At 35.9% G+C, this 27890-nt stretch overlaps 1 protein-coding gene across 3 annotated transcripts in view; it reads left to right on the top strand.

Annotated features, from left to right (window-relative positions):
* STRN (striatin) overlaps window positions 1–27890 on the top strand; it is a 146711-nt gene that overhangs the window by 70676 nt on the left and 48145 nt on the right. For all 3 annotated transcript variants that reach the window (XM_072634162.1, XM_072634161.1, XM_072634160.1), the window contains exons 5-7: window positions 49–219; window positions 2388–2517; window positions 7278–7419. In XM_072634162.1, coding sequence (XP_072490263.1) covers window positions 49–219; window positions 2388–2517; window positions 7278–7419 — 443 coding nt within the window. The remainder of the gene's footprint in view (window positions 1–48; window positions 220–2387; window positions 2518–7277; window positions 7420–27890) is intronic.

Here is a 27890-nt window from a genome sequence, read left to right as displayed (position 1 = left end):
TACAATATTGAGATCTTATGAATAATTTTAAGAATCCTTTTTACACAGGTATCTGCAGGAGGTTGGTTACACAGATACCATACTAGATGTAAAATCAAAACGAGTACGAGCTTTGTTGGGCTTTGCAAGTGATGTCACTGAGAGGGAAAATGAGAAAAATCAGGAGTCAGTTATAAATGGAGCAGAAGCTGAAATTCATAAAGAAGCAGTGATGATTGGGTAAGTTATTTAGTTCATATTAAAATAATTACCTTCTAGCTATATTTTTGTTTGACTTTAAGGATAATTTTTGGATCTAAAATATGTAATGGAAAGATTTCAATTAAAGTTCTCTTTTGTTGAGGAATTGAATTTCAGTCTTTTCTGATTCATTTTGAAGGAGATTGAAATTTTTTCTGTCTGATCACTTTAAGAATGCTGTTGGTATTTTGAAACTTGTTCAACTATGATGATTGTAGGTTTCCATTTAGATTTCTTTACATTGCTTGAATTTTGAATATTAAATGTAGGCTTCAACATCTTGAAACAAACCTACATATTATTGAGACCTTAATAGGAAATTGTATTTTAAATTCTCACTACATTGAAATTCAAGTGATAGAAGCATTAAATTTCCTTGTTTGCAATCAGTAACTGTATAAAATTATTGAAATTGTAAAATTAATTTCTACATATGGAAGTTTTTTTGATTCATTTTTGTTTCTGATAAAACAACATAAAAATCTTCCATGGCTAAAATGGCTATTTTAGATTTACAGAAAAATACACTAGCTATTTTGTCATGATTTTCCTTTTGGAGCATGTACTTCAGATTTTTGTTTAATTGTATATAAAGTTACTGTAAGACATATATCAAGGTATTATTTCATTATACTTTGTTGAAAAAAATCAGTATTGTGATCTAGAATAAAATGAAAAGATACAAAATAAGTGAAGTTATATATATATAATGTCTATGCCTTTAGAGAGGATGTAAGTCGACCCTTCAAATAGAAATTGCACTGAGTACTTAGTTGTATTTAATTACCCATGTACGTGAAATATAGAGGTAGTCATAAAAATAAGACTTTTAGAAGTAACAAAAAAACCCTAAAGCATTGTACCTAAAGCACTGTTTCCTGGACCTTCATTTTCCTGTTTCAGAAACAAACAATTTTAAAGAATGTTGACTTGTTTTCAAGGAAAGGTGCCAGACCTGCAGATATACATTGTCTGTGTATCCATAGGCCCTTGTAGTCATTAATTCTGATTTTATTTCTACTCACACTCATTCCTCACTGTAACTTTGAAGAAAAGAATCAAATTCATTATGGAAACCTAAAGAGGAGGGCATCTGACTTGACACAGGCTTTTTTGTGCTTATCCTTTCTCTTCAGATTGACCAGGATTAAAGTGCCATTCTAGTTGTTTGCAAATCAGTTCATATTTTGAATTTTTAAAAAAATTTTAATTAATCGTTTTCTAATGAGATTCATTTGCTCTTTAAAATTTAGGCTACCAGTAGCTAACCACTTCAATAAAAAGGAAACCTTCAGTTTTGCATCCAAAATTTAAAATTTGCTCAATAATTTGCATCCTTTACATTTGGGGACCATTTAATAAATTCCTGAACACAATGCAAGCCTAGTATCTTAAAAGAGCTCTTTCATTTCCCAGAAGGTAATGATTTTCTTACCAGTATTCAAACCTTGTAATAATAAATTTTTTGAGCATCGTATCAATTCATTACCTCCAAATACATTTGTATTTATTTACTACCTATTTAGGAGGTAAAAGATTCACAAGCTGGAGTTGGATTTTGCTGCTTACTGTTTGGTTCTCCCTTTACCTCTTTTTTCCTCTCGTAGACTATGCAAACTTTTTGTCCTTCTGTACAGAAGAAGATAGGAAAATTATTGAAAACAAAGTAAAGTATTAAGGTTATATATACAGGCAACTTTCCCCTTCTCCCTGCTCAAAGCTGGGGCAAATTAGTTCTACAGGAAAAAAATGATATTAATTGAAACTGCTTCAGGAGATACCTAATTCTGTAATTGCACAGTCATAATTGAATCTCAGATGATGATCCATTGTTAGAGTGAAAGTTGCTTTAACATATAATGGCAGTTGAGGCAGTGTTAAATGTGGATATGCCTATGTTAGTAAAATGAAAGAAATTTGACCTCAAAATAATTTGAAAATGTAGCCTAGAATAGTTCTTCATTGTCTTTCCCAAACCCATGGCTCCTGGAAATCGTTTATTTGTATAGGAAACTCTAGTCTGTAATTTGGGATTGTGGAATCATGGCAAAATAAGAATAAAATGAGCACTTGAAATGTCATGGATTAATGCTTTCATTGAAGTTTACTTTCTGTTAATTACCTAAGATGTGTATACTTTAAACTAGGAAACCAGAGTTAACTGATTCTGCCTCTGTACTGGATACTTTCAAATTCCTTGAAAATGCAGACTTCAGTGATGAAGATGATGAAGATGATATTGATGGGAGAGAGAAAACCATCATTGATACTTCAACGGTGGGTCATATAAGTCAGAAAATATAAAAGTATCCAGATATCCAAATAAAAGAAAAAGTAAAAATCATTAATCCGTGACACTTTTTGGCCCTTAAGTTTTTTTCTGTAAACTATAAAAAATTCCTCTGAAATGATTTTAACTAGTATAGATCTTAAATTCAATATAGTTACTTTCTTTTGAAAATTTCAGTCTTTTTGCTGTTATCAATCATCAGGTATTCAGTTCAGCATCAGAACATTCCTAGATAGCTTGTGTTAAGTATTACATTACTGTGATAGTGTTGTGTCACTAGTTGTAACATAGCAGAAGCCATGGTACTTGATAGAGATAAATGTCATCTGGTCAAATGTAAGTCCCTGTATGATGGTGTATCTTTTCTAGGGAGCCTTCCTTCTTTGAGCTCTTTAAAGCAGTGGTTCTTAACCTGAGATATATAGACATTGATTTTAGAGAGTTTGTGAACTTAAATGGGAAATCTTTTTTTTTTTAATTTTCACTAACTTTTAGCTGAAATTTAGCATTTCCTTCATTTGCTTAAAAGCATTCTGAGGAATCAATAGGCTTCAGCAGACTACAAGGGAATCTGTGATACCAAATGTCTTAATAACCTCTACCAGAGGCTTCAGAATTGCTCAAAATTGCTTTCTGTGTAGTTTTTGCTGGTATAGCCATTGCCAGTTTCCTGGTTTTAGCCCAGAGTCAAATGACAGTGATATCAGCAGAGAGAATGATCCTAATCCTAGTAATGGAGTATATCTAAGACTTGGCATTAATCAGTACTCTCACTAGATGAAAGTTGATGTTTAATGGGTTACTCTTAATCTCAGTGTGTCCATTGATTCTAGTATGTAGCAGTTCCTATCGTGGTAGTCACTATGTGTGATTACACACATGGTCTATAGTCATTTTTTATCTCTTGTTTACTTTTTTTTTCTCTTAGATTTTCTTAGATTATAAGAAGTTCCTTGAAGGCAGAAAATATGTTTTTTATACCTCCTTATTTAACTCACTTTTCCATAATCATAGTTGGGTTTCATTACCAATATTATTACAGAATTTCATACAGAATCACAGAATTTCATAATGGGAAGGGATCTTAACATATAGCCCATCCTTCCTCAATTGATAAATAATACTCATAGCAACATTCATAGAAGTGGTTTCCTAGAGTTTTCTTGAAGACCTTTAGTAAGTATGGGGAACTTACTACCCCAAAATTGAGCTGGTAAATAAAGTAAATATAAATATATATATGAAAAAATAAATATCAAATAAAAATCAGAGAAGTTTTGTTGTTTGAATAATAGGCACATTTAATTCAGTATAACAAACAATAAGTTCTTGAATCAATCAAAACTGTGTATTGAGCGTCTGCTATATTTTAGACACTGTGCTAGTGTGGATACAAGTACACAGAGTGAAGTACACAGTATTTATCTGAGTAAGTTAGTTATCTTTGAAGATAGGGACTGATTTGATTTTGCCCAAGTGCATTACACTTAGTAGGCAAATCATTCAGTGGTTGCTCAGTTGAAATGAATTGCAAGGCATGTTTAGCTTATGTATACAAAGATAAATACTGCATAGACTCTATTGGTTAGCTGCTTGAAATAGTTAGTTTAATGGGTAAAGGGAGGCAAAAGTTGAATACAAAGTAGCCACGACATGGGAGAATATGATAAATACGAGGTTGTCCAGGGAATGTGCTTTGAGAGATTTGAAGAGAAAGTAATCAATCACTTATGATTGAGAGGCAGGGGTATGGAACAACTTTATGGAGGAGCTGAGACCTGAGTTGGGCCCTTAAGGAAGGGAGATTTCTTTTTTAACTGGAAAATCCAAAGGAAGAGAGTTAAAAAGGAATCTCCTTAGGTGTGGAGGATTATATAAGCAAAAATACATAGACAGGAGAATACTACATGAGATGGGGAAGGAAAGAGTCTTGTCTGGTTAAAAATGTAACCTGTGTAAACGAAAGTAGTATGTGATATGATGGAAGAGATGAATTAGAGACAAATTGAGCAACACTTTGAATGTCAGAATCAGGAGATTATACTGAAATGACTAACAGTTCAAGGAATATTGATTAACGAATCCTTATCATCTTGGAGGGAAGTTTGTAGTCACTCTACGGTGCATTTAGTGGTGTTCCCCCCCAAACACACACCTTTTTTTCCCCCATATAGAATTTTGATTTAGTGAGCTCAACATTTCTGATAGAGTTTTGGTCATGTTGGTTCCATTTAAAAATTACTGATTTTATTAATTAAAAATTTAAAACAGCTATGAAACCTAGTGCACAAAACATTTTCTTCTTGAAGCTCCTATGATACATTATAATAATTAATTTGCTTTTTACTTTTAAACTAAAATAGCTAATTGAGACAAATATTTCTAAGATCCTTCCACCACTGATTGAGACCGGGATGGCAAGTGTACAAAGTATTAATTTAGCCTTTAGAGACTTCTGGGCAGATTTTGTGACCTTCAGTGCTCCAAGGAGCTTTCTTGACAACTGACTTTTACAACACCAGTTTTAACAGTTTCTCTCATGTCACGAAGAACAAAATGATCCACTAGTTCTGTCTCTACACCAGTGATGTAGGTGGGGACATAGTAATGTCCTTTTGACATAGAGGTATGAGGGACAAATTATACATTTCATGGCAGAATCAGGCCTCATAAAGATCTTATTTGGTTAGTTTTATTCATTATTCTTACATTAGTCATACATTTAGCTCCCAAAGATAAACCATACAATTACAGGATGAGGAGACCTGGATTGATAGAAGTTCACATTGAAAAAACAAAACAAAACTTGGGAGTTTTAAATTGACCATTAATTCAAGATGAAACAGTAGTGTGATGTGGGCTACTAAAAATGGTAATTAAGTCTTAGACATACTATAAAACAAGAAGTAAGATTAAATTGTTCTGTGATTCTTCAGGTATCAGAACCAGGACAATAGATAAATTCATTGGGAAGTTAGATTTCTTTGTAGTAACTTTGTAATGGTTAAACCTGACCAGAAGGGGAATTAGTTGTATTATAAAAGAGTTCCAATTGTTACTGAAAACCTTCAAACAAAGACTCTGTAACCATGTTAGGAATAAATTGGGAGTAAAATAAATGTTTTCTCCTATCCTTTTAAGGTGTATGAGTCTTTGGGAGGTCAAGTTACAACCTTTTGAGGATGATGTCATGTAAGATATCTATACCCCCCCTAGAAAATGTCCCTCTAATTGATCTAATATTGCATTTTCTATTATAATGTTACCTCATATTTATATAGTGCTTTTTACTTTTTCAACAGACTTGAGCATTTATATTATATTATATTTTGAACTGCATAGCAGCCTTGTGATGTGATTTGAATACGTTTGTTCTTACCTCTTTTATAGCTTGGAAAGCTGAAGCTTAGAGAAATTGTGATGCTCTTAAATCCATATTAATCAGTGGTAGTCATTGATCCAACTGTTTTTTTTTCTTTAAGATTTCAACATCAAAACATTACGCTTAATTTCAGTCTTTCAACTAAATTTGGATCTCCACAAAGGATTTCAGTAGGGTCTAGCAATGAAGTAAAATAGATTTTATTAGATTTCTTGTCAGTCTATTTGTTTACAAAGTAAAGCCTTGCCCTCAAAGTTCAAATGTTCAGGAATAGAAAAGTTTGTTGTAGGGTAGCTATATGTAAGTAGGAAGAGTCTGGAAAGAAATGTAAGGTTAGAGAGGAGTAATAGAAACAAATGGAAGCTTTTAAGTATGGAATTCCATAAGTCTACAAGGACAAATTCCTAAATGTACTTTCTATTTACTTGAAGTAATAAAGAAATGGGATGTTAGAAGTAAAACCTAACATATTAGCAGAACATGAAAGACAGGATATTTTATGAAGTTCTTCTGACTATGGATAAAGCTAGCATTGTGCAAAATGCAAAACTGTTAAAGAATGAAATGCAAGGCTCTAATATAGGGATAGAGGTAGATACGAGACTTAAATTTTCATTGGCATTGGGGATTCACAGATGAGGAAGCTCCTTCTGCTTATGCAGATTAGCATCTTCTTTGCAACTTTATAGTTTTAGAGAGTTACCTAGAACAGATGTATCAAACTTGCTGACGCAGCAAGACTCCTGCAATGTCAGGAATCAGATTAAAATATCATTGGGAAATGTTTAACAAGATAAAAATACACCACAGCATAGATAATGCTAATTTGTGTTTTTTAGTCAATATATAGAATGCAGAGATCCATCTATTTGAGTTTGACAGGCCTAACTAATGAGAAGTTAAATGTCTTAATTAGGGTCACACACACTAAGTTTATTTCAGTGACTGTACTTAAACTCTGATTCTGGTTCTGAGGCAAGCTCTTTTCCACTGTATCACCCTGTATTTCAGTTCTAATACAGTGTAGCTAAAATATCTTTCACATTTCTATCAATCCGTTAAATTAGAAATGGTTCATCTTACAGTTTGACATCAGGTTTTCTCATGTAGCTGCAAAATCTAATGGAAAACAACCTTAAATAACTCCTTAAAAATATATAGTTCCTAAATTTTTATAAGTAAAATATCCATCTGTTTGAGTTGACTGCTACATCAGACTATAGTAAACAATTAGAATGCACATTTTTAAGGGGGAAAAATTGAGTTTTCCCAACTAGTGATTTAAATCAGTATTTGATTTACTTGATTTTAAGCATGTATACCTAGTATGTACTAGTATTTTAATTTAATATGTTTTTTCATTAGATTGTTAGGAAGAGGGTGTTATCTGATAGCAGTGAAGATCGAGATACAAAAGAAGCTCAAGCTCTAAAGGAGTTTGATTTCTTGGTTGCACCAGATGAAGGAGATGGAGAATCTAGAAGCATAGGCGATGGAACAGAATGGGGTAAGGAAGTTTAATGGTTCCTACTGGGGAATCTGAGAATCAGTCAAAAGGATATTTTGCGTAGAATTCAGCCTCTCTCAATGACTATTATTGTTTTGATATTTTATGAACTTTTTACTGTTAACTTTCTATATCTAGAACTTTTTAAGAATCTTGTTTTAATCTTTACTTAAAATGCAAGTGATAAATTTTTAAAAATAATTTAATGTACCCTACAAAATTTTAAAGAATTTTGTTTTCTATGGAATTTCTGATTCAAGATTTTAGAGTTTGCTTTTGTTCTTGTTTGCAGAAAGAAATATAAGTCAGAAAGCTATAGCTCCTCATCTACTCTATTCAAATCTATGGCTTTGAACCAAGATATTGAACTACAGTTTTATCTTAACTGGTACAAATATTTTAAAAAGTCAAATAACAACATAAAAGCAATCACTTTTATAAGGTTTTGAGATGAAAATAAATTACTTTTGTATGGTTTCTATGGCATAAATTCTCCTAGGAGTCTGGAAAATAAGTAACACTTGACAGAAAGTTAGTGTAATTATAAACTTTACTAAGATGATTTATTCCATTCTTTATTGATTTAGAGTAATTTCCCTTAAAATAAAATTTTTTTTTATTTATTTTCAGTTTTCAGCATTCACTTCCATAGAATTTAGCATTTCAAATTTTCTCCCCATCTCCCCCTCTCCACACTCCAGGACAGCATATATTCTGATTACCCTTTCCTCCAGTCCACTCTCTCTTCTATTACTCACTAACCCCACCCCTCCAATCCCCATCTCTTCTTTTTTCCTGTAGGGCAAGATAGATTTCTGTACCCCATTGCCTATATATCTTATTTCCTAGTTGTATATAAAAACAGTTTTTAATGTTTATTTTTAAAGCTTTGTGTTCTACATTCTCTCTCTCTTCCCCCCTCTCCATCCACCCTCGTTGAGAAGGCAAGCAATTCGATATAGGTTATATATGTGTAGTCATGCAAAACACTTCCATAGCAGTCATGTTGTGAAAGGCTAGCTATATTTCCCTCTATCCTGTCCCATCTTCCATTTATTCTATTCTCTCCTTTTGACCTGTCACTGCCAAACAAAGTGCTTCTGATTACCCCTTCCCCCAATCTACTATACCTTTTATTATCTTCCCTTCTCTCATCCCTTCCTCCCTGCTTTCCTGTAGGGTAAGATAAACTTCCATACCCAATGAATGTGTATTCTATTCACTCCTGAAGCCCAATCCAGTAAAAATAAGGCTCACTTACTCCCTTTCATCTTCCCCTTTTTCCCCTCCATTGTAAAAGCTCTTTCTTGCCTCTTTTATGTGAGATGATTTACTATATTTTGCCTCTCCCTTTCTCTCAACACTTAATTTCTTTTTTAGATATCATCCCTTCATATTCAGCTCATCCTGTGTCCTCTGTCTCTGTCTCTCTCTCTCTGTATATATATATATATATATATACTTACATATACATACACACACACACACACATTTATGTATTCCTTCCAACTATACTAATACTGAGAAAGGTCTCATGAGTTACAAATACCATTTTTCCATGTAGGAATGTAAACAATTCAACTTTATTAAGTCCCTTATGGTTTCTCTTTCCTGTTTACCTTTCCATGTTTCTCTTGATTCTTATATTTAAAAGTAAAATTTTCTGTTCAGCTCTGGTCTTTTCAACAAGAATGCTTGGAAGTCTTCTATTTCATTGAAGTTCCATTTTTTTTCCCCTGAAGTATTATACTCAGTGATTCTTGGTTTTAATCCTATCTCCTTTGATCTCTGGAATATCGTATTCCAAGCCCTCTGATCCCTTAGTGTAGAAGCTGCTAAATCTTGTGTTATCTGGATTGTGTTTCCACAATCCTTGAATTGTTTCTTTCTGACTACTTGTAACATTTTCTCCTTGACCTGGGAACTCTGGAATTTGGCTACAATATTCCCAGGAGTTTCCCTTTTGGGATTTCTTTCAGGAGATGATTGGTGGATTCTTTCCATTTCTAATTTACCATCTGGTTCTAGAATGTCAGAGCAGTTTTCCTCAATAATTTCTTGAAAGATGATGTCTAGGCTCTTTTTTTGATCATGGCTTTCAGGTAGTCTAATAATTTTTAAATTATCACTCATGGATCCATTTTCCAGGTCAATTGTTTTTCCAATGAGATACTTCACATTGTCTTCTGTTTTTTCATTCTTTGGTTTTGTTTATTGTTTCTTGATCTCTCACAATGTCATTCGCTTCCATTTGCTCAGTTCTAATTTTTAAGGAATTATTTTCTTCAGTGTGCTTTTGTAGCTCCTTTTTACATTTGGCCCATTATGCTTTTTTAAGGCATTCTTCTCCTCATTGACTTTTTGGACCTCTTTTGCCATTTGGGTTAGTCTGATTTTAAAATTGTTATTTTCTTCAGCATTTTTGGAGGTTTCTTTTAGCAAACCATTGACTCATTTTTCATTATTTTCTTGCATCACTTTCATTTCTCTTCCCAATTTTTCCTTTATTTCTCTTACTTGATTTTCAAAATCCTTTTAGAGCACTTCTGTGGCCTGAGACCAATTCATATTTTTCTTGGAGGCTTTGTATGCAGGAGCTTTATCTTTGTTGTCTGCTGGTTGTATGTTTTGATCTTCTTTGTTACCAATGACTTAAGAAAATACCTCTTCACTGAGAAAATAAGAATTTGTAGCCTGTTTGTTTTTCCTCCATTTGCTCATTTTCCCAGCCAATTACTTGACTTTTGAGTTTTTTGTTAAGTGTGGGACTCCAGAAGCAACTTCTACTTTAGCAGTGACTGATGCAGCCCTGGGGCTGGGGTCAGATCATGTTCCCCTCTTACCAGGTGATTAACCCTTCCCACTGACCTTTGAAGCTATCTTTGGTGTTTGTGGGTTGAGAAGTCTGGAAACCACAGCAGCCACCAGCGATTCAGTCTGCCAAATTGTGCTCCGCTCCCAACCCTTACTTTAAATCTTCAAGATTGTCTTAGACTGGAAATTTGATTCAGTCTGTCATTTTTGTGGCTTCTGTTGCTTTAGAATTTTAGTCATTTTTTCCAGGTTTTTTTTGAGGGGTTTTGGGGGAGAACTCTGGCAGGTCCCTGCTTCTACTCTGCCATCTAGAGTAATTTCACTTTGCAGAATGTGAAAAATACTGGAACTTGTATTCTATTGAAAGATATTGTCTTTATATGAAAAGAGTGTGTGTGTGTGTAATATGCTGATACACACATATATGCACACGGCCACACACACATGCATATACAAAGTAACCTTGAATGAAAAATGCTAGGGAGGGGGGTTGGGAGAGAACCAGGAAGGACTTCAGGGAGAAAGTGTCAATTGAACTGTGTCTTAGAAGAAGCCAGGGAGGTAGAGGTAAGGAGGAAGATTAGTCTAAGGGTGTGAATAGCCAGACCAAGCACATGTGAAGAACAGCAAGTAGATCACTGTTGATGGACCCTACAACAGAGGAAGAGTAATGTGTAAAGACACTAGAGAGGTAGGTTAAGATTGGGTTGCAAAGAGTTTTAAATTCCAAACAGGATTTTATGTTTGATCATATAATCAATAGGTAACCACTAGGAATTACTAAGTAGTGATAGTGATATGGTCTTGTCTGAAGTTTAGAAAATCATTTTGGCTGTGTTAGAGCAGGGGTTAAAGCAGATAAGGGGGCAATCTCGGCAGAAAGTAATATTAAGGGATTGAAAAAAGGTGGTATTTGTATTGAGGGATGAGGAGATGTATGCAAGAGATGTTATGCATATAGAAATGACAAGATTTTGGCAACTGGTTGGATATTTCAGGTGAGTAAAAAGAATTGAGGGTGACACCAAGGTTGTGAGGGTGGCTAGAAGAATGTTGTTGTTTTTTTTCAACAAAAATAAGGGAATTTAGAAGAAGATTGGGATATTGAGTATCCAAGTTGAAATATCTAATTAGCAGTGATGTGGAACCTAGAGTTCAAGAGAAAGGATAGAACTTAATAAATAGAACAGGGAGTCATCTTCCTTTGCTAATGAGGTAACTGAGGAAGAGAAAAAAAGAAGTCCTATAAAAGACTTTTTGTGTATGTTCACAATTAATGGGTGTGATGTGGATGATGAACCAGTGAAGGAGACCGGGAAGATAGGAGGAGTTAGGAAGGAGAACCAAAAGAGGAAAGTGTTAAGAAAACCCAGAGAAGAATACTTAGGAAAAAAAGGATAGTCAGTCATATCAGTTGCTACAGAGAGGTCAGAAAGGATGAGGAATTGGAAAAGGGCATGAAATTTGATAGTTAGATGATGAGTGATTTTAGAGAGATCAGTTTCTGTGATATAGTTGGAGACTAGATGGCTGGTGTTTCTGAATGAGCTCCAAATGGGTAAGTGACCTAGATATAAAATAGCATATCACAAACAAATTTGAGAAAGAAGGAAGAAGTTATCCTTCATATGTATGGTTAGAGAAAGAGCTCATGACCAAGCAAGGGACAGAGAGGATTACAGAAGATAAAATGGAGAGTTTTGATTCCATGAATGTGTTTATCCAAGGAAATCTAATATGACTAAGATCAGAAAGGAGATAGGTAACCCTAAAAAATAATCTTTATAGTAGGTCTCATTTTTAAGCTACATAAACATCTTATTCAAATTTATAAGATAAGGGACATTCCCCACTTGATAAATGGCCAATGGATATGAATAGGCAGTTCTCAAGGGAAGAAACTCAAACTATTTATAGTCATATGAAAAATGCTCCTAATTACTAATAATTAGAGAAATGGAAATTAAAGAACTCTAAGGTTCTACTTCACTTCCATCAACTGGTAAAGCTGACAAAAAAATAAAGAACAAATGTTGGAAGGGCTGTGGGAAAACAGACACATTGATAGAACTCTGAATTAGTTCAGTCATTCTTTTATTTTTTTTATTTTTTTCATTAATTTATTTAACTTTTAACATTAATTTTCACAAAATTTTGGGTTCCAAATTTTCTCCCCATTTGCCCCCTCCCAACACCCCAAAACACTGAGCATTCTAATTGCCCCTATCACCAATCTGCCCTCTCTTCTATCATCCCTCCCTTCCCTTGACCCCATCTTCTCTTTTGTCCTGTAGGGCCAGATAACTTTCTATACCCCTTTACCTGTATTTCTTATTTCCTAGTAGCGAGAACAGTACTCGATAGTTGATCCTAAAACTTTGAGTTCCAACTTTTCTTCATCCCTCCCTCCCCACCCATTTGTTTTGGAAGGCAAGCAATTCAATATAGGCCACATCTGTGTAGTTTTGCAAATGACTTCCATAATAATCATGTTGTGTAAGACTAACTATATTTCTCTCCCTCCTATCCTGCCCCCCATTGCTTCTGTTCTCTCTTTTGATCCTGTCCCTCCCCATGAGTGTTGACTTCTAATTGCTCCCTCCTCCCATTGCAATCCCTTCCATCATCCCCCCCACCCTGCTTATCCCCTTCTCCCCCACTTTCCTATATTGTAAGATAGGTTTTCATACCAAAATGAGTGTGCATTTTATTCCTTCCTTTAGTCAAATGTAATGAGAGTAAACTTCATGTTTTTCTCTCACCTCCCTTCTTTTTCCCTCCACTAAAAAGTCTTTTGCTTGCCTCTTTTATGAGACATAATTTGCCCCATTCCATTTCTCCCTTTCTCCTCCCAATATATTTCTCTCTCACCGCTTAATTTCATTTTTTAAAGATATGATCCCATCCTATTCAATTCACTCTGTGCTCTCCGTCTCTGTCTAGGGGTGTGTGTGTGTGTGTGTGTGTGTGTGTGTGTGTGTGTGTCTGTGTCTGTGTGTCTGTGTGTCTGTGTGTCTGTGTGTCTTGTGTGTCTGTGTCTGTGTGTCTGTGTCTGTGTGTGTGTGATCCCACCAACTACCCAGATACTGAAAAGTTTCAAGAATTACAAATATTTTCTTTCCATGTAGGAATGTAAACAGTTCAACTTTAGTAAGTCAATTGTGACTTCTCTTTGCTGTTTACCTTTTCATACCTCTCTTCATTCTTATGTTTGAAAGTCAAATTTTCTTTTCAGCTCTGGTCTTTTCATCAAGAATGCTTGAAAGTCCCCAATTTCATTGAAAGACCATTTTTTCCCATGAAGGATTATACTCAGTTTTGCTGGGTAGGTGATTCTTGGTTTTAGACCTAGTTCCTTTGACTTCTGGAATATCCTATTCCATGCCCTTTGATCCCTTAATGTAGAAGCTTCCAGATCTTGTGTTATCCTGATTGTATTTCCACAATACTTGAATTGTTTCTTTCTAGCTGCTTGCAATATTTTCTCCTTGACCAGGGAACTCTGGAATTTGGCCACAATGTTCCTAGGAGTTTCTCTTTTTGGATCTCTTTCAGGCGGTGATCGATGGATTCCTTGAATACTTATTTAGCCCTCTGGTTCTAGAATATCAGGGCAGTTTTCCTTGATAATTTCATGAAAGATGATGTCTAGGTTCTTTTTTTGCTCAGGGCTTTCAGGTAGTCCCATAATTTTTAAATTGTCTCTCCTGGATCTATTTTCCAGGTCAGTTGTTTTTCCAATGAGATATTTCACATTATCTTCCAGTTTTTCATTCTTTTGGTTTTGTTTTGTGATTTTTTGGTTTCTCACAAAGTCATTAGCCTCTATCTGTTCCATTCTAATTTTGAGAGAACTATTTTCTTCAGTGAGGTTTGGAACCTCCTTTTCCATTTGGCTAATTCTGCTTTTGAAAGCATTCTTCTTCTCATTGGCTTCTTGAACCTCTTTTGCCAGTTGAATTAGCCTATTTTTCAAGGTGTTATTTTCTTCAGCATTTTTTTGGGTCTCCTTTAGCACGGTGTTGACCTGCTTCTCATACTTTTCTTGCATCTCTCTCATTTCTCTTCCCAGTTTTTCCTCCACCTCTCTAACTTGATTTTCAAAATCCTTTTTGAGCTCTTCCATGGCCTGAGCCCATGGTATATTTATTTTGGACATGTGGGATACAGAAGCCTTGACTTCTATGTCTTTCCCTGATGGTAAGCATTGTTCTTCCTCATCAAAAAGGAAGGGAGGAAATACCTGTTCACCAAGAGAGTAACCTTCTGTAGTCTTATTTTTTTTCCCTTTTCTGGGCATTTTCCCAGCCAGTGACTTGACTTCTGAGTTTTCTTTCTACCCCCACCATGCCTCCAGATCCGCCCAGCCAGCGCTTGGGGTCTGAGATTCAAATGCTGCTTCCCAGCCTCAGGGCTTTTGGCGGGAGCAGGGCTGCTATTCAGTGTGAGATTAAGTTCAGGTGCTCAGGTCAGGGCAAGGCCACCTCACTGGGCTCAGTTCCCTCAGGGAGTTTATGCAGAGACCTTCAACAATGGATCCTAGCTCCTGCCTGCTTGGGGAGCCCCTGTCTGCTGCCGCCTCTGCTGCTGCCTCCAGAGGGGGCCTGAGTTATGGGGGGACCCCACTCCCCTCTTGGCAAGCCGAAAAGACCCTCTCACCAACCTTTGGGGCCCGTGAGTGGAGGGACCTGTGCCGGCTGCTGGAGATTCTGTCCCTGAAGCCTGCTCGGATCCACTCCTCTCCGTGCCACGCCACCAAGGCAGGGCTGGGTTCTGCTCCGGGTCAGGTGCACGATGGACCTTTCGCGTCAGGTTTTCAGGTCTCTCTGGAAGAGAAATCTCGTCTGCTCTGTTGTTCTGTGGCTTCTGCTGCTCCAGAATTTGTTGGGACTTCTTCTTTACAGATGTTTTATGGTCTGTGGGTTCGGAGCTAGTATATGTATGTCTTTCTACTCTGCCATCTTGGCTCCTCCCTCCACCTTTTTCATTTCTTAAAATGCTTTATCATTTTAGAGAGATCACCAGCATCTGCTAATTCCAGAACTATGTTTAGTTCATTGTCTTCAATGAATGAAGCATAATATTTAATTACATTTGGATGGTTCAGTTATTTAAGGAGATCCATTTCTTTGATACAGTCAGCACGAGCCTTGGCATCCATTAAATTAAATATCTGCACCTTTTTTAAAGCCATTCGTACTTCATCCAAGAGACAGGCTGCTCTGTAAACTTCACCAAACTGTCCACAGCCAGTCTTCTTTTCTATTCAAAAGTTGGCTAATGTATTGTAGCCCATATCAGGTTGTAAGGCCTTCTGTGGCTGAAACTGTGGAACAGGAGGCCCTTGAATGCTTTGTGATTGTTCATCCATTGTACAAAGTAAAAAGAAGTTTGAAATTCAGGAAGTTGAGAGTTTTCCCTGCTCCCACCTATGTGGAACCCGACACCAGGGCCTGGAAGGGGCTCTGTGGGGTGCGACTCAAGAAAGGCCCTCCGGGACTGGAGGTTGTGGCTGCGAGGTCCAGAGTGATCCACCTCCTCACTCCCCGCAGGCCCCCTCTGGACACTGCAGGCTGGGGTACCCGCCCAGTGCACCAAGAGAAGCCTGAAGACGAGACTAGTGGCACCCCACCTCCCTCGTCCTGCCCTTGCTGCCTCCATCAGCAGTGTCTACAAGCAAACTCTCAGAGAAAAATATGAGTTGGACACAAGCTCAAGAAGAATTTCTAAAGAGCTCAGAAAGAATTTTCAAAATCACATAAGAGTGGTTGAGGAAAAAATAGGTAAAGAAATGAAAACAAAGGAAGAAATTTAGGAAAAGACAACGCCTTTGTAAAAAGAGGCAGAAAAAAATATTGAAGAAAATAGCACTTTAAAAAACAGAATTGGCCTAATAGAAAAAGAGGTACAAAAGCTCACTGAAGAAAATAATTCCTTAAAAATTAGAATCGGGCAAGTAGAAGCTACTTCTGTGGTACAGAAGACTCTGTGGCACATCAAAAAGCTATCAAACAAATTGAAAGAATGAAAAAATAAAAGATGTGAAATATCTCATTGGGAAAACAACTGACCTGGAAAATAGAATGAAGAGACAAAATTTAAGAATATTGGATTACCTGAAAGCCTTGATTAAAGAAGGAACCTACACACCATATTTCAAGAAATCATCAAGAAAACTGCCCTAATATCCTAGCCAGAGGGTAAAATAGAAATTGAAAGAATCTACCAATCACTACCTGAAAGAGATCCCCACATGAGGGAATATTGTAGCCATATTCCAGATCTTCCAGGTGAAAGAGAAAATACTTCACACAACAAGAAAGAAATCATTCAAATACTGTGGAACCATGGAATCACACAAGATTTAGCAGCTGCCACAATGAAGGCTGATGAGCTGAGATTATAACGAAGAATAACCTAATCAGCAAAACTGAATATAATTTTTTAAGGAAAAAAATAGACATTTAATGAAATTAAGTACTTTCAGAAATTCCTGATGAAAATACTGGAACCGAATAGAAAAATCTGACACTCAAACATAAGTCAAGAGAAGTATAAAAAGGTAAACATGAAAGAAAAATCATAAAGGACTCATTAAGTTTAAATTATATCTTCCTATGTGGGAAGATGATAAATGTATCTTCTAAGAACATTATCATAATTAGGACAGTTAGAAGGATTCTAGGTAAGAAGCATACAAGAGTGAGTTAATTATGTAAAAAAAAAAAAAAAGGGTAAGTGAGAAAGGGGGTTGTCCTGGGAGAGGAGTAAGGGAGAGGAAGAGTGGGAAAAATTATCTTACATAAAACAGGCACACAAGAAAGAGTTTTTACAGTGGAGAAGAAAATGGGGGTGAGGGGTGGGAGACTTTTGCACCTCACTCACATCTAAATTGGTTCAAAGAGGTAAAATATAAATACATATTCAGTTAGTAATGAAATCTATCTTATCCAGTGGGAAGTAGGAAGGGAATGGGATAAAAAAAAAGAGGGTGGTAGTGGTGATATAAAGGAGGGTAGAAAAAAGAAGGCAGTAATCAGAAGCAAAACTCACTTTAGAAGAGGGTCAAGATTAAAATAGAGAGTGAGAAGAATAAACAGAAGAAAACAGGATGAAGGGAAATGCAGTTAGTAATCATAACTGTGAATGTGAAGCAGATAGCAGAATAAATTAGAAGCCAGAATCCAACAGTTATGTTTTGCAAGAAACACACACAGAGTTAAAATAAGACTGGCACAGGGTCTATTATGCTTTAACTGAAATAAAGGGGTAGCAGTCATGATCTCAGAGAAAGCAAAAAAAAAGCCCAGTTAAGAAGAGATAAGCATCATCTTGCTAAAAGGAATCATAGATATGATGCTGTATATGTTTATGTACCAAATGTATATGGTGCAATTTTAAAGGAAAAGTTAAATGAATTTCAAGAGGAAATAGGCAGTAACACTGGTGGAGGACCTCTTCCTTCCCACCTCAGAGCTAGATAAATCTAGCCATAAAAGAAATAAAAAAGAAGTCAAGGAAATTAATGGAATCTTAGAAAAACTAGATATGACAGATCTCTAGAGAAAACTGAATGGAAATAGAAAGGTGTATACCTTTTTCTCAGCTGTACCTGGCAGCTTCACAAAAATTAACCACATTAATTAGGTCATAAAAACTTCACAACCAAATGCAGAAAAGCAGAAACAGTAAATGTACCTTTTTCAGATTATGATGCAATAAAAATTGCATTTAAGGAAGGGCAATAGAGGGATAGTTTAAAAACTAATTGGAAACTAAATCATGTAATCCTGAAGAGTGAACCAATTAATAATTTCATTAAAGAAAACGACAATGAGACAACATCCCCAAACTTATGAGATACAAAGCAGTACTCAGGGGAAAATTTTTCTCTCTGAATATATTCATTAATAAAAGAGCAAAAGAGCAGATCAATGAATTGGGCATGCAACTAGAACAAATTAGAAAAAGAATAAATTAAGAATCTCCAATTAAAGAAATTTAATGAAAATCCTGAAAATCAAAGGCAAGATGAATAAAATAGAAAGTAAAAAACCCATTGAACTAATAAATAAAACTCGGAGTTGGTTTCATGGAGAGATCCAATAAAATAGATAAACCATTGATTAATTTGTTTTTCATAAAGGAAAATAAAACCAAATTATCAGTATCAAGAATGAGAAGGGTGAATTTACCACCAATGAAGATAACATTCAAGCAATTATTAGGACTTGTTTTGTTTAATTATATGCCAGTAAAAGTGAATACCTAAGCGAAATGGATGAATATTTACAAAAAAAGAAATGCTGCTAAGATTAACATAAGAGGAAGTAGAATACTTGAATAGTCTTATCTTTGGAAAAGAAATTGAAGAAGCCAGCAATGAGCTCCATAAGAAAAAATCCCCAGGACCAGATGGCTATTTAAAGAAAAATTAATCTCAGTACAATATAAACTATTTGAAAACATTAAATAAAGAAGAATCCTGCCAAATTTCTTTTATGACAGAAATATGGTTTTGATACCTAAACCAGGGAGAGCAAAAACAGAGAAAGAAAACTATAGACCAATTTCTTTAATGAACATCAATGCCAAATTTTAATAAAGATTTAATAATACACTATGACCAGGTGGGATTTATACCAGGAATGCAGGGCTAGTTCAATATTAGGAAATTGTCAATATATTTGACTGTGTCAATAACAATAAAAATCATATGATTCTTTCAATAAATGCAGAAAAAGCCTTTGACAAAATAAAAATCCATTCCTATTAATAACACTGGAAAGCATGGGAATCAATGGAACCTTTCTTAAAATGAGATATAGTTACTGGTTGTCTTTTGTTCTTGAAGAGGACCAGAATGACATCACTATTTCAATGTGTCTGACTATGACTGATCAGACCAATATGAGCTCAGAATGTTTCACCACAGGTCGGGCATGAATAGTCCATGTTGAACATTTAGGGTGGATTCTCTAAATTTGTGCATATTGCGTTTCTTTTGAGCTTTTTCAGTTCTTCTTTGCTCATAGAACATGATACCTTCTTTGATACGGGCATGGAACCTGTACCAGTGTCTCTCATGTCACACAATCAATTCTAAAATTCTTAAGAGAGACCTTGAGAATGTCCTTGTATCGCTTCTTCTGACCACTGTGTGAATGCTTACCCTGTGTGAGTTCTCCATAAAATAGTCTTTTAGGCAAGCCTATGTATTGTATTCAGCTAACATGGCCCAACCCACTGGAGTTGTGTTCTCTGAAGTAGAGTTTAAATGCTTGGCAGTTTGGTTTGAGGAAGGACCTTATTATCTGGTATCTTATCCTCTCAGGTTATCTTCAAAATCTTCCTAAGACAGTTCAAAAGGAAGTGATTCAGTTCTCTGGCATGGAGAACTGTCCATGTACACTGTCCAGGTTTCACAGGCATACAGCAGTGAGGTCAGCACAACTGCTCTGTAGACCTTCCATTTGGTATTCAGTCTAATACTTTCTTTCCCATACTTTACTTCTGAGCCTCCCAGACACTGAACTAGCAGTATTTCTCTAAATCCAAGAGCAAGCATTATTTGTCATGAGAACAAATTTGAAGGCTTCCCAATAAGAACAGGGGTGAAGCAAGAATCTCTGTTGTCATTACTGTTATTTAATGTTGTGCTAGAAATGGATTTGCATAAAACTAACGCATCCAAAATTGGAAGGAAATGACAAGCATGATGGCTTCAGAAAAATTTGAGAAAACTTATGTGAACTCACATTAAGTGGAGTGAGCAGAATAAGGAGAACATTCTATATAGTAACAGCAATATTGTAAGGATTATCAGCTGTGAAAGAATTAATTATTCTGATCAAGACAATGATCTAAGAAAATACTAACACTAAATGGATTAGGATGAGAAATACTGAAAGACTCATGATGAAAAAGTTATCTACCGCCTGTGAGAGAACTACTAAAGTCTTGAGTGCAGATTAAAGTATACTTTTTTCATTTTAATTTAATTTGTGTTTTCTGTATCAGCATTCCTAATATGGAAATATGTTTTGTAAGACTTCACATATATAATTGATAACAAATTGCTTTCCCTCCCAAGAGGGGAGGGTGGGAGGAAGGGAAAGAATTGGGAATTAAAATTTTTTTTAAATGATAATTTCTTTCATATATTATGAGAAATATTTAATGAAATAAAAATAATTAAAAGTAAGAGAAAATAGAGCTCAGAAATTATGAATTGGCTGGGTTACATAGTTAGTAAAGTAAATGGTTTAAAGTAAATGATTTAAACACAGTATTCTTTGCTGTCCACCTCATTGTTATTAGTATATGGCAAACTTCTTGAAAACAAAGGTAATTCTGTATTTCTTCCTTCCTTCCTTCCTTCCTTCCTTCCTTCCTTCCTTCCTTCCTTCCTTCCTTCCTTCCTTCTTTCCTTCCTGCCTGCCTGCCTGCCTGCCTGCCTTCCTTCTTTCCTTCCTTCCTTCCTTCCTGCTTTCCTTCCTTCCTTCCTTCCTGCTTTCCTTCCTTCCTGCTTTCCTTCCTTCCTGCTTTCCTTCCTTCCTTCCTTCCTTCCTTCCTTCCTTCCTTCCTTCCTTCCTTCCTTCCTTCCTTCCTTCCTTCCTTCCTTCCTTCCTTCCTTCCTTCTTCCCTCCCTCTCTCTCTCTCTCTCTCTCTCTGTCTTCCTTTCTTTCTTTATCACTCACACACTTAATCTCACTTTAAGGATTTGTAAATCTACTTCTGCAGAAACTTTTTATTTATTCCTAGACACAATACCACAAGTTTGGAAACTTGCTTCTAAGTAATATATAGAACTGTCAGGTGGAATTATGTGAACTAATAACAAAGCTAGCATTTACATAATGCTTTAAAGTTAGAAAAACACTTTATAAATATTATCTCTTTATTCTCACAGCAATCTTGAGAGGTAGGTGCTGCTATTAAGTGTTTTACAAACAAGGCAACTGAAACTAATGAAACTAAATGAGGTTGGATTTGAACTCAACTAGATCAACAAGCTTAGACCTTTCAAAGATACAGATGATTGATAAAGAGAATAACAGCCCTTGATCCTGAGAAATTTTTTTAATTCAAATGCTAAATTTGATCTTGATTTGATCTTGAATTTATGATCTTGTTTCCATGAATTTCTTTCAGCAATACAAATCGTAGCTGACCATCTTGTATGATCTGCTCCCCTTAGATTTGGTCCAGGAGTTCCTCATCATATATTAGGGCCTTTTATGCATTCTCTTGACATCACAAGGATATGGACAGAAGACATAAGGCTGTCCACTGGCCATCCCTTGCTCTCACTTTGTGGTCAGTATGACCTTTTTTATGTCATACTTTTTTTTAAATGGCATCCTGTACTTTGATTCTTCTTCATACTTCCTTATTTGACATCTGTTGCTTCCTTCTTATTCTCACCAATTTCCTCTATGTTGCCTATTGAGTGATTATTATGCTTTAAAAATAATTTCTCTAGCAGAGGACCATATGCAGGCTTCAACAAGGCAATATGTCACCATATGGTGCATGATAAATGCTCCCAATGCAGGAATTTTAGAAGTGCTGCGCAGAAACTTACAGGAAGACAAGTGAACGCAGAGTAGGTTATAAAAAAATGCCAAGGAGAGAGGGGGAGAAGAAATAGTAGAAAAAGCTACAGGTAGATGAAGGTTTCCTAATCTTAGCATCCTAAACTTTTGGATTGTGATAAGCAGGACTTTCTAATTGAGTTTACATGATCCCATAATGAAGAGGAAAGCCCATGGGACTTTATTCAGAGAGGTTTCACAGACAGTCTGGTTTCCATATCAATAAATTCATCATCTCCTATGCTGCTGTTGTAGATGTTACCCTGACATCCTGCCTGCTGTGCCAGTGAGTCAGAATAGGGAACAGAGGTAAGAGGCTTCAAAGCTTTTGGCAACAAGAGAGATAGAAGATGATTTGTGGAAACAAATGATAAGAATATCTGCTGCTTAGTTTAACACAAGAGGATAGTTACTGGGGATAGTAATAGTATGTGGTAAAATTTGCTGTTTGCAAGTGAGGGAGAGGAATATGTTTATAGGCAGAAGAGAAGAAAGGGAGTAGGTAGGAGAGATCATTCATTGCCTAGGTCTAAAAAATTTAATGTAAATTTTTTTTTTTTTTTTTGGTATTTCTGTTAAAGAGGCTTAGTTAAATTTTACAAAGCAATTCAGTTCTGGGCATTATAATTTAGAATGACAAGCTGGAAGTTTTCCAGAGAAGAGTGACTGGGGCTGCAAGGGAACTTGAAAATATGTCATTGAGAATTGGCTGAAGAAACTAGAGGTGTTTAACCTGAAGGTGTGAATACTTAAGAGAGATGTACTCATTCTCTTCAGATATTTGTATAGTTGTCTTATGGAAGAATAGATGTAGCAAAAGTGAAATTGATGGGCCTTGGCAAAAGATTAGCTATGGAGGGGAGATGTAAGAAAGAGTGAGAATGACATGTAGGTTACTGTCTTGAGGGACTGGAAGTTTAGTATTACTCTTCACAGTAGTAATAAGGTAGTTCAGAGTAGGGGGATGTGAAAGATACTGTATTCTGTTTTGAACAGGTTGAGTTTCAGATGTCTATTGGACATCTAATTTGAAATGTCTGAAAGACAGTTGGAGATATGAAGTTGCATGTTGGAAGAATAATTACTTTTGCTTAATGTTTATTTAATTTAATTGTTGGTTGGTTTTTGAAATAGTGTTCGTGCTTTTTTTTAATCATGGTTTTCAGGAAGTCCAATAATTCTTAATTCATCTCTTCCTGACTCATTTTTCAAATCATTTGTTTTTGATATCATATATCTTTGATTTTCTAATATTTTTTCAGTCTTGATTTTGTTGTAATATTTTTTGCTGCCTTGTGGAATCATTGATTTTCCCTTGATCTCTTCAGTTTTTGGTTTTTTTTTTAGAGGATCTATTTCTTGGATAAGTTTGAACACTTTGCTTTCTAACCTACTTACTCATTTCTTTCCTCCAGAGCTTTTATTTATTTGTTGTGATTGCTTCATTTCTTCTAGGTATCCATGTAGTCCTTTTGGAAAGTCCATTTTTTCCTCTGAGTTTCTGTTTGCAATTGTTATAGTTGTTTCTTTTGGATGTTCTTTTGATTTGAAGTGATTTTTTATATTGGTCAGTGTGGATTTTAAAAAATAGTTTACTTGTACTCATTTCTCTAACTAGTTCCTGAATTGGAGCTTTGTGGCCAAACTGCCCTCAATTGTACTTTCAGGTAGGGTGATTACTTTTGGGTGTTTTTGGGTGGTTTGTCCTGGCTGATTTTGCCCTGATTTCCCATACCAGACTCTACCTCCAGGGTTGGGCCATTCTGGATTTTTGAGGTTCAAAGTTCTGGATTTTCAGGGTCCTCTATGGCATAGGAGGACAGGGTACTAGGGACCTTGAAGCTCCTGGGCCTGGGTTGGTCTGGTGTGAGCATTGCTGCTCTTTGTGCTGCTCACCACCCACTGCTACTCCCTGGAACTTCTTAGATCTTCACCCTGTGGCTTTATGAATATAATGGGCCTTTCTGACCACCCTGAGGCTTTTTTGGGTATCCCTCTACTCTTTCTGCCTCTGGAGATTGAGCCATATAGCCTACCTACACTTTCCTTGGCCCGTCTCTGGTCATGTTGAGGTTCAGGGGTGTTGGGGACCCCAAAATACCAACACGCCGGATCCTGCTCAAATAAATTTGACACAAGCCTTCTTAAAGCCAAAGAAAAACAAAGTTAATTAAAGATTCGCCTTACTGGGTTGACTCTAAAGGAACCTAAGGTTTTGTAACGCTTATAGCGGGACAGATAGAATCCTAGGTAGACAGAGTCTGAGCTGAATTGAATCTCAGCGCCTTCATGGAGGCAAGATGGACCTTACATACAGAAAAAGACTGAAGTAAGAATCCAGGTGCTGCCAACTAGTCTGGGGCCCCAGGAATGGTCTTGATAGGGCAGTATGGGAATGATGTGTACCCTGGGGTGAATACAGTAGACTCTAGGGAGGATCTTGATGGGAGTGGCTGGTAATAGGATCAAAGGGAGGAATATCAAAAGAATGCTAAATAGAAGATTGGGAGTATCTGGCCTGGGAGAAATGGAAGGGGAATCCAGGGAATTGACCAAAGGTCAGACTTTCTGGGGGCCCTTCAGACAAATGGGACAAAAACCCTCCCGATATAAGGGAAAAAGGTCTTGGCTTGGGCTTGTACCTCCTCAGTCACATTGGAAAATTATGCTGGACTGTGCTGAAAACTGTCTTTGTTGGCATCCCCCTTTGTTGGACAAAGTCACTTAATATAATTTTTCATTGGCTGTTTTGAACATTATTCTGTCTTGTATGACCTTGCTCAGTATGCAGGCTCTGGATGGTCTGCCTCCTGTTAAGGCAGTCATTTTTGCAAAGCTGCCTTATTTCCTAAGGTTCCACTCAATCACTTTCTTAAAAGCTAAACAACTTTACCTTTACTTGAATCTATTTAGTATAGGGTTAAAATTCACACAAAAAGACTCCTACAAATCAAAAGTATATTGTCCTTGTTTTTACAGTTACAGCTTTCGCATTAGTTATGATCTTAGAAGCCATCTAACATAAATCTTTATTTTGTAGATGAGGAAATGGGAGTACAAAATGGTAAAGGTCATATAGGTATTAGAATTATGAAGCTTACCATTTTAATCCAAATATTTGTCTACTATATCACAACTTCATTTAGTAAAAACATGATACAAAAGCCTGTTGTGCAAGTGTTCTGTGTAGAATTGTGAAGGGGTTCTCTATGTAAAGTAAAACCTGAAAGAATTAGGAAATTTGCTAAACTCTAGTAATCTTCCGTGTGAATTTTGGAGAAAAAAATGCACTTTTCCTTTTTCACTCAACTTGAAAAGTTTGAAAAACATGTTTTTTCCCTTTCCAAATAAAAGTTATTTAACTAAGAAAAGGAAAATTTTGGTTAAGAAGGTCTGGTAATTTTGAAGTAAAAATAGAGATATCTTTCAACACTATATCTTTTAGATAGGATCAAAAAAATGATTATTAAAAATCAAAAAATGTCCCACTTATATTATTGTGAAATGTTTCAATATTGGTGATTTCTGGAAAATTTGTTTCAAGTCAGACAGTTATTCTGCTGGGACTTTCAGTATATCCCTAAGGATTTTTGTTGGATATTTTCATCACTTTTTTTGTAGGACTACTCTTGTTGGTTAATTCTCTCTTGACTGGTTCTAAATTTAGTTTGTCTCTTTCCTTTGAGAGATTGACTGACAGATGTTTTATTGATTTTTACTATTATTCATTTATCTTAGAATCAATAGGATTAGACTCCCATTTAAGCAGACATAGCCATTCTTTCCTGATGGATACATTAAATCCTCCTTCCACTCTCATATCCCTTATGCTCCGTAATCTATGCACTAAGAACCTACCTTTAGGAATTGGATGTCAACTACATATGATCTTAAACTTTTTGTAGGAGCTGTCTTATAATCTAGTTGTTCGTTTCCATTTTTCATCACGTCTGACTCTTCATGAGGTTTTCAGTCATCTTCAGTCATGTCTGATTGTTTTGGAGTTTTTCTTTGCAAAGATACTGGAGTGGTTTGCCATTTCCTTCTCCAGCTCATTTTACAGATGAAGAAGTGAAAGCAGACAGGGTTAAGTGACTTGCCCAGGACCACACAACCAGTAAGTGTCTAAGACCACTTTTGAATTCAGGTCTTCCTGACTCCAGGCCTGATACTCTATCCCCTGTGCCACCCACCTAGCTGCCCTGTTATATAATTATAGATCCACCAAAAAAAAGATTATTCCTATCTTAACAGTCTTCTCTTCTGTTAGCCTTCCTAATCAATTATTGATTCACTTGAACTTTTTAGGCAATTACATGGTCAACATGTTAACTAACTTTTCTTGAGGAACCATACATCTAAGTATATTATTATTAACTTATTAGTTAGTATCCTGAATACTTAACCTGATTTTCTTAGCCTTGGGTAACTCTCCCTGTACAGTATTAACTTATGTGTCTTGATCATGTCATCCTGAGTCCAGAATCATATTTTGGTACATATGTCCTATTAAAAGCAGTAATTTACAGTATATATTCCCATGGTTGTGAATAACTGTGCACCAGAGTATTTCTGTTGAATATGTCTACATATTAAAAATTTAGAATACAGCTTTCCCAGAAGGACTAAAAGTCAAATCACACAGAGGGAAAACAATAGGTGTGGGCAAGCTGTAACTTATAACCAACAGGGAACTTCAAAGAATAAGAGAAAATGATGTCATCAAAGAATTAAAAAAAGGAAGGGACAATGGTCTGATCCCATATCAGGAGAAAGGGATCACAGATAGAGAGCCAGAGTATTCTGTTGGCATCATAACAGTATTATAAGATAGTAAGGAAGGACTTCAGCACTTTAGTGGACCATCTTTGATGAACTTGAGAACATGGACATGAGTTACACAGAATGGGTTGCTGTTTTGGGCCAGGCCAAATTCAGGCCAGTCTAGTGGTTGAGATTTGGAATTGGAATGAATTGAGATATCCATTAACCAGCTAGCACATAATTTATTTTTTTTATTTTTATTTTTTTTTGAACATTAACCGAGACACAAATAATATTTATGTTGCTAACTTCACAAGCTATTGACCTGATTGTCTCCACAGTATTACTAAGAATTAATGGACTCCAACTTATTGTTGTTGGTCTAAAGCCCTATGCCTAATAGCTTAATTTTAGACAACCTTGGATGTTCCCCTACCAATAATCTATAATTGAATAGATCTGGTAATAAGCTTACAAATCTTTTGACTGTAGGAAATTGTCACCAATAGTAAGGACATTGCAGGGATACAATATCACCCCAACTTCATGTCAATTCCAGGCAGGATTAGATTATCCACTTGCATTCAGTCAGGCTTAAAGTCTGCCAGGTGTCAGTGAGGAGATTGAGTCAGGAGAATCCCATCTCAGTCCATGCTGAACAGCCACTCTCCCACCCTTCCCTTGAGATTACCTATGCAGTTCATACCAGCATCTCATCAGCTTACTGGCATCATGGATTGGAGGCTCAGATCACCTTTCTTGCTACCCATACCTGGAGTTGGACTCAGAAGAACAGTCACTTAATAGTCCCATAGCATCTAAAATATGGCAAGTTCCAATAACCAGGTTTCAAATATGATTATAATTTCACTTTGGCTAAGGAACATCTTTTGAGGCAAGTCTTAAGTGGCTTACATGCCTTTCTATACATGTTCTAGTTCCTGATTAAATGGCAATCATAAAATCAAATTTACCATTAAAACTGACTTTTCCATCAATTGTCAAATTTTACCTGAGGTTACCTTCCTCTAGGAAATTTAAACTGAAATTCTTTTCTCCAAACTAAAGATGTCATTGATTTATTCTCAGTAATTCAGTCTATTGTTTTAATACTAATTGCTTTTACCTCACTTTGTAACATGTCCAATTTTTCTCCCCATCACTCCCCTCCCCCCGCTTCCTAATACCTTGCATTCTGATTACTCCTTCCCTCAATGTACCCTCCCCTCCATAACATCCCACCCCTCTCCTATCCAGCTAGCAGATAATTAAAAAGCTTGTTTGACAATAGCATGA

Source organism: Notamacropus eugenii, chromosome 1 (assembly GCF_028372415.1).
Source record: "Notamacropus eugenii isolate mMacEug1 chromosome 1, mMacEug1.pri_v2, whole genome shotgun sequence".
In the NCBI taxonomy this organism is placed as follows: Eukaryota; Metazoa; Chordata; class Mammalia; order Diprotodontia; family Macropodidae; genus Notamacropus; species Notamacropus eugenii.
The sequence above is the reverse complement of the archived record's forward strand: the minus strand, read 5'-3'. Positions and strand labels throughout refer to the sequence as shown.